Below are 8,048 nucleotides of genomic sequence, written 5' to 3' on the forward strand. Positions count from 1 at the left end.
TGCACCCTGCATCAAATTGGTCTGCATGGCTGTCGTCCCAGAAAGAAGCCACTTCTAAACATGATGCATAAGAAAGCCTGTACTTTGCTGAAGACAAGCAGACTAAGGACATGGATTACTGGAACCATGTCTTGTGGTCTGATGAGACCAAGATAAACTTATTTGGTTCAGATGGTGTCAAGCGTGTGTAAAGGCAACAAGGTGAGGAGTACAAAGACAAGTGTGTCTTGCCTACAGTCAAGCATGGGGGTGGGAGTGTCATGGTCTGGGGCTGCATGAGTGCTGCCGCCACTGGGGAGCTACAGTTCATTGAGATAACCATGAATGCCAACATGTACTGTGACATACTGAAGCAGAGCATGACCCTCTCCCTTCAGAGACTGGGCCGCAGGGCAATATTCCAACATGATAACAACCCCAAACAGACCTCCAAGACGACCACTGCCTTGTTAAAGAAGCTGAGGGTAAAGGTGATGGACTGACCAAGCATGTCTCCAGACCTAAACCCTATTGAGCATCTGTAGGGCATCCTCAAATGAAAGGTGGAGGAGTGCAAGGTCTCTAACATCTACCAGCTCCGTGATGTCATCATGGAGGAGTGGAAGAGGACTCCAGTGGCAACCAGTGAAGCTCTGGTGAACTCCATGCCCAAGAGGGTTAGGACAGTGCTGGAAAATAATGGTGGCCACACAAAATATTGAAACTTTCGGCCCAATATGGACATTTTCACTTAAGGGTGTACTCACTTTTGTTGCCAGTGGTTTAGACATTAATGGCTGTGTGTTAAGTTATTTTGAGGGGACAGCAAATTTACACTGTTATACAAGCTGTACACTCACTACTCTACATTGTAGCAAAGTGTCATGTCTTCAGTGGTGTCACAAAAGACAGAATCAAATATTTACAAAAATGTGAGGGGTGTGCTTACTTCTGTGAGATACTGTACATATGCAGTACATGTACAAACATGTATAAGGTAATATAGATGTATAAAGGACTACTTTATGATGACTGCAGGGACAGTTAAAATAATATTCTAGCATATCAAATAATAAATAATATTTACAGGGAAAATTAAAGGATTTGTCATTATTTAATTGCTTTACATTTGTTTTCATATATTTTTATTATTAAATATAATCTTTATTTTACAAATAAATATAAATGCCATGACAAGGTGCTTCCATGACATTTTTTAGGAGATCACAAAGCTTTAAAAAAGAGAGTCCTACTAACTGCTCACTGTTTGAGGGTCTTTGACAATCCACAGAGCTACAGTACATATGAGATAGAACCAGTAATAGGGATGTGTCCTTCACCTGACTCATTCAGTTGTTTATGTATTGTAAAAAGAGATAATTAATTGGTGATCAAACTCCAGGCTGTGCACAGCTTAGCAGGAAACCAACTCAAAATTTAGAGTTCTGCAACATCTACTGGAGGCAGGTGATATATATGAAATATTTCCATTTTACCTGACAAAATGCTTCAAAGCAAAAATAATATAAAGCAAAAAATACGCAAACACCACCCTTTAAAAGCTAAAACTGTTTAACCATAACCAAGTACAGGTGAAACTCAAAACATTAGAATATCGTACAAAGGTTCATTTATTTCAGTAATGCAACTTGAAAGGTGCAACTAATATATGAGATAGACTCATTACATGCAAAGCAAGAAAGTTCAAGCCGTAATGTGTCATAATTGTGATGATTACAGCTCATGAAAATCCCAAATCCGCAATCTCAGAAAATTCGAATATTGTGAAAAGGTGCAATATTCTAGGCTCAAAGTGTCCTACTCTAATCAGCTAATTAAGCCATAACACCTGCAAAGGGTTCCTGAGCCTTTAAATGGTCTCTCAGTCTGGTTCAGTTGGAATCACAATCATGGTGACGGCTGACCTGACAGTTGTGCAGAAAACCATCATTGACACCCTCCATAAGGTGGGGAAAGCCTCAAAAGGTAAGTGCAAAAGAAGTTGGATGTTCCCAAAGTGCTGTATCAAAGCACATTAATAGAAAGTTATGTGGAAGGGAAAAGTGTGGAAGAAAAAGGTGCACAAGCAGCAGGGATGACTGCAGCCTGGAGAGGATTGTCAGGAAAAGGCCATTCAAAAGTGTTGGGGACTTTCACAAGGAGTGGACTGAGGCTGGAGTCAGTGCATCAAGAGCCACCACACACAGACAGATCCTGGACATGGGCTTCAAATGTCGTATTCCTCTTGTCAAGCCGCTCCTGAACAACAAACAACATCAGAAGCATCTTACCTGCGCTAAAGAAAAACAGAGCTGGTCTGTAGCTCAGTGGTCCAAAGTCCTCTTTTCTGATGAGAGCAATGTTTGCATCTCATTTGGAAACCAAGGACCCAGAGTATGGAGGAAGAATGGAGAGGCACACACTGCAAGATGCTTGAAGTCCAGTGTGAAGTTTCCACAGTCTGTGTTGATTTGGGGAGCCATGTCATCTGCTGGTGTTGGTCCACTGTGCTTCATTAAGTCCAGGGTTAATGCAGCCGTCTACCGGGAGATTTTGGAGCACTTCATGCTTCCTTCCGAAGATGAGCTTTATGGGGATGCTGACTTCATTTTCCAGCAGGACTTGGCACCTGCCCACACTGCCAAAAGCACTAAAACCTGGTTCAATGACCATGGGATTACTGTGCTTGATTGGCCAGCAAACTCGCCTGACCTGAACCCCATAGAGAATCTATGGGGCATTGCCAAGAGAAAGATGAGAGACATGAGACCGAACAATGCAGAAGAGCTGAAGGCCGCTATTGAAGCATCCTGATCTTCCATAACACCTCAGCAGTGCCACAGACTGATAGCTTCCATGCCACGCCGCATTGAGGCAGTAATTGCTGCAAAAGGGGCCCAAACCAAGTACTGAGTACATATGCATGCTTATACTTTTCAGAGGTCCGATATTGTTCTATGTGCAATCCTTGTTTTATTGATTGCATGTAATATTCTAATTTTCTGAGATTGTGGATTTGGGGTTTTCATGAGATGCAAGCCAAAATCATCACAATTATGACAAATCACGGCTTGAACTATCTTGCTTTGCATGTAATGAGTCTATCTCATATATTAGTTTCACCTTTTAAGTTGCATTACTGAAATAAATGAAATTTTGCATGATATTCTAATTTTTCACGTTTCACCTGTATATATACATAAATATCAACACTCCCTTGGGAGACCCAGTCTAATCTAAACTTGAAAGGATTGTAATTAAAGTTTTTCAAATTTGGGGAGTTGATGTGGGAGGAGTCATTTTGTCATTGGCAACAACTTGCCAGCATTGCCAGGATCTCTAGGTGCCTTCTTACCTTTCCTATGGAATATCGCCCTCTCTGGGCAGACCACTGAGATGTCATTCCTTTTCTGCTTCGTTGCTGGTGAGCAAGCTTCTGCAGTTTTTCTGCAGTGTCAAGGCTTTTGCAACAAAATAATCCCTTGTAAAGTCAAAAGCCTATTTGCCTTGTATAAATCAACCTCATTGTATTTGGGTTATGTTATATCACTAGTTCAGCTTTGAACAATACTTAGGTAACTTTTTTCATTTATTGTATTGTAAAAGATTGTATCCTTTTTTCTGCTTGAGCGGTGACTAATTACACTGTTTAGGGGAATTCTTTTTTTAATTACAGCAGCATGAATGACTTTACAATGAATAAACTTTAAGTGTTAAGTTTTTTTACTGCCATGGAATGGATGCTGAATATGATCCAGTGGGCTTTTAAACTTTACATTGGACAATACTCATACATTATACTCATGACTAAGAGCTGAAATTAAATGTACTACCTAGATATCAAAACTTAAATAATTTAGTGAACAAACTCCTTTGATAAATCTCATTATAAATGAATCTTCAATCTTCATTCTGGCCCATGGGGAACTAAAGTTTAGAAGCTGTAAATAATCATACTTGAATAAACCAGTTTAATACACCTACTACTAAAGGGCTAAAGTATCTTTAGTTGAGTTTTACACCTTATTTTACACCCAAAAGCTTTCATTCATCATGCTGGATCCACATCATATCTCAGTCTTCAAGCATTACTCCTATTTTCCCATTCTCATTTTTTGTTTGGTTAAAAAAACTGTAATTAAATGATCTAAAAGCCTTATTAGTCAAACTGTCTACTCACAGATTTCTTCAATACTAATCTTTAATGCAAAATAAATAACTTGCCTCCATTAGTTAACAGCAGATTATATACTGTTAACCAAGGGCAGACTGAATATTTGCAAACTCGGGCACTGTCCGAGGGCCCGGGGTCAGTAGGGGGCCCCATAAGATGCCCCTGGTACCTTTTTCATAGGTTTTTTGAGTTTGGGCAAGGACACAGGGGCCCCATGATCCCCTATTGCCCAGGGGCCCCATGAGTTGTCAGTCCGCCCCTGCTGTTAACCTACATTTAGTGGATTTGTAGAGTAACTAGAAGGAAATATGATTACAAGAAGCTCCAAAACGTGTGTTTTTGGGTACCCAAAAAAGTAGTTTTCTATGTATCTTTGTTGAGGTGTGAAACATACTGTGAATTATATAATATCTTTAAAAAGTCTATCATATGCCATTTTGTTATCAGTTCTTAATGCATTTTTTAAACTGTTCCAAAAATAATTGTGGATGTTAGGATTAGCAGGCCAGTATAAAACAGAGTTCCCACACAACCTCTTCCTCAGTCGAAGGTACTTGGACTTCTGTAAAGTTTTCTCAAGCAATATCAAAATGATGACATCCACTTTTTCCTGAATAAGACGTTGGTGTGCTATGTAGAAGGCAGTCTTAAAATTTCCACTTGTGGTATACTTATCTGTAAGCACAAACACAGTTTTCCGACTGAGCTGGATACTTTCTGAAAGATTATCCAAAAATGGTTTTCCGGGCAGCCAGTCTCTTTCTTCTAAACACAGATTGAACATTTTTTCTTCCCGTTTTTCAAGAGTTTTAATTAACACATTAAAAATCCAATCTGAAACTGCATAATCTGTGCTATCATAGACAATAAAAGCATCATAACAAAACTTTGGCAGTTTCTGATATCCCTTTACCTTTGCTTTCAGTATGTGGTAGGCGTACCAAAAATCCCAGTAGAAAAGGTGACTTGAAGTGCAGACCACCAGTAAGCAGATAACAAGGGAGGATGAACAAGAAAATAAAAACAAATTCCAATGTTCTATTCCACAAGTATATAAATCCAAGAATATTAGACTCTTTCCTCTGTGTGTACCAGGTCCAGCGCAAGACACATCAGGTACCAGATATGGGATAGTGACATTTGTGCTGTTTATCCAGGAGACAAACCAGACAAGTTCACAGTTACATTTAAATGGGTTGCCTTGTATAACCAGTATCTCTAAGTTTGAAAGAACATTATCAGGAAAGCTGGATTTACCAATAAAACTGATTTTGTTGTAACTTAGGTCCAGATACTTCAGGTTGACTGCATTTCTGAGAAAATTTGTAGTTATAGCTTTTATTTTGTTATTGCTTAAAATAAGTGCTTTAATAGAATGAGCACAGTTAGATAGTTCATATGGCACAGCAGTCAAATGATTGTTGCTGATATCTAAAATTTGAAGCTTTTCTAAAAAACATAGCACTTCCCAGCTGAAAGTTTTAAAATTGTTATTAGCTAGACAAAGTTCACTAAGATTTGCAGGCAGACCCTCAAATACTTTAGAAGGAATAAACGTTAGTGCATTATAAGAAATATCTAACTTTTGCAGTGCAGTTAAATTGTTAAAGAAATTTGTGAATCTTGTATCTCCATCTCTCCATAAAATATCTAAGCGATTTCCTTTGAACTCCAGGGTTTGGATTGACTGGCTAACCATTTCATAGTTGGTTGAAGTTGATATTTCATTCCAGTTCATCATTAGTTTCTTTAGGTGTCGTAGGTTGGCTGTGAAGTTTAGCATATGTGTTATTCCTTCAGCTAGGAAATAATGTTGGTTGGAACTAAGATCTAAGACCTCCAGTTCTTGAAGTTCCTCAAATGCACTTGAATGGAGAAGATCGATGCGATTGTTAGAAAAATCTAAATATTTTAAATGTTTTAAACTTGCAAACTCTGTTCCATTCAGTGCCTGACTAATTACATTACCTGACATATTAAGGCATTTTATAAAACTAAGATCTTTAAAGTCACTAGCTCTGATGAAAAAAATATTGTTTTGGCTCAAGTCTAACATTTGACCATATATTTGACAGTTCTCAGTAGCAAATATCTGAGTCTTTGATTCCTCATTAATATTAAATCTACAATGATGGGCTTGCTCATCATAGTTAAAATAATGGACATCTCGAAATGGTGCATAATTATATTTTGCAGAAGATGATTTGATGTTTGAACAAGCGGAAACAGTTAGTTCATCTGCTGGGGAAATTTTATTATTAGCAAGTGATATTGTTTTTAGTGAACTAAACTTCTGAAACAAGCTGAAGTCTGCCACTTTGATAAAATTTGTACCAAGATCCAAAACCGTAAGATTTTTTAAATTCAGCAATGGCTCAAGGTTACTTTTCCTCAATTCTTGAAAAACATACCCGCGAAATCTCAAAATTTCCAAAGATTTTAAACTGGAAAACCGTTTGGGTAACTGCAGATCCGGCTGATATTGCTGAAGCTCATAATTGAATGAAAAATCCAATGTTTTCAGTGTTGGTACATGCTTCAAAAATTTTGCTTCCCTAATTTCATGGGCTAGAAAATTTTGAGAGAGGTCAAGTACTTGAAGATTATGAATGTTTTTAAACCATCTACTGGGGATATTGCGAAGAGAGTTACCTTGCAAACGAAGAGTGTGTAAGCTTTTTAGTGAATCAAAGGCTTTTTCATGGATAGAGATTGAAGCGTGGTTTGGACATGGAATACAAGGGAATGGAGTATTGTGACAACGAGGGCAATTTCCACTTAGGTCAAGAACTTCTAAGTTAGTCAGGTTTTGAAAATCATATTCTTGAACTGACTGTATTCTGTTATTATAGATGTATAGTTCCTTGAGACTAACTGGAAAGCTTCCAGGCACATAAGACAGATTATTTCCTTTCAGGGATAAAAGTGTCAAATGAGTTAAATCTTTAAATGCTTCTTTTTCAATGTAAAAACTGACATTACATGGATTTCTGTAATAACAGTTCTGCCCTAAATATAACATCTCAATATTGCGTATTTCAGAAAGATTTTTTTTGTAAATTGAAAATATGCTATTAGCTTCAAGACTCAAAAGTCGTAGATGTGGTGGTAGGCCTTTTGGGAACTGTAAAAGTTGATTACCATCCAAAAAAAGTGATCGCAAATGATGTAGTGAAGCAAAACTACCATCCTTAATGGATAGTTTCTGTTCGCAAATGAGATCCTTAGGACCTAACTTTATGGGTATACAGTTACATTTAAATCCAATTTCAACCAGCTGGCTAAAGTGGGAAAATGAATCTGGTGTGATTTCTTCAATATGGTTGATATTTAATGTCAAATTTGTGGTGTTTCTAGGTATTTGTGGTGGGATTGCCTTCAGACTTCGATTAGTGCACTCTACAGCAACAGCAATGCCATCTTCAATTACATCACAAGGTAAACTTTTAGGGAACCAACTGGCTGCTAGCAGTCTCAAAAAAAAAAGGAAGGAGCAGAAGAGGAACGGTAGTCCTGATCTGTATACTGAAAACATCTGAAAAGAAAAAAAAAGAAAATATTGTTACAACAACCAAAAATAAAACAGAATTAAACAAAACTATCCCCTATTCAATAGTGAAACATTACATTATCCTTATGTTTTAAACACCCACCACTATAAATTTTTTTATTCTAGTAACATGACATCAATAATGTTTATGCTATCATACATGAATGCTTCCTGCTTTCAATGGTTGTCAAAGATACTGGCAGGTTCCGGCACCATTGAGTCCTAAACAACTGATGTCACCCAACCCTATTCAGTTATTTGGAATCCCTGGCAATGTGGGCAAAGGAGCAGGGAATAGAAAAAAAAAATTAAGTAGGGGTTTCCCCCAATTTATACCAGGCAGTT

General features: G+C 37.7%; 1 protein-coding gene across 1 annotated transcript; it reads right to left on the bottom strand.

Moving 5' to 3' along the window:
• Nucleotides 1–3,631: 3,631 nt before the first annotated feature.
• Nucleotides 3,632–7,816, bottom strand: LOC149446138 (toll-like receptor 7). Its single transcript, XM_089652899.1, has one exon. It carries the CDS (start codon nt 7,686–7,688, stop codon nt 4,554–4,556), a length of 3,135 nt encoding a protein of 1,044 aa, XP_089509025.1. The 5' UTR covers nt 7,689–7,816; the 3' UTR covers nt 3,632–4,553.
• Nucleotides 7,817–8,048: the final 232 nt, after the last annotated feature.

Source organism: Staurois parvus, unplaced genomic scaffold (assembly GCF_062004578.1).
Source record: "Staurois parvus isolate SC_StPar_1 unplaced genomic scaffold, SC_StPar_1.0 ptg000696l, whole genome shotgun sequence".
NCBI classification, from domain to species: Eukaryota; Metazoa; Chordata; class Amphibia; order Anura; family Ranidae; genus Staurois; species Staurois parvus.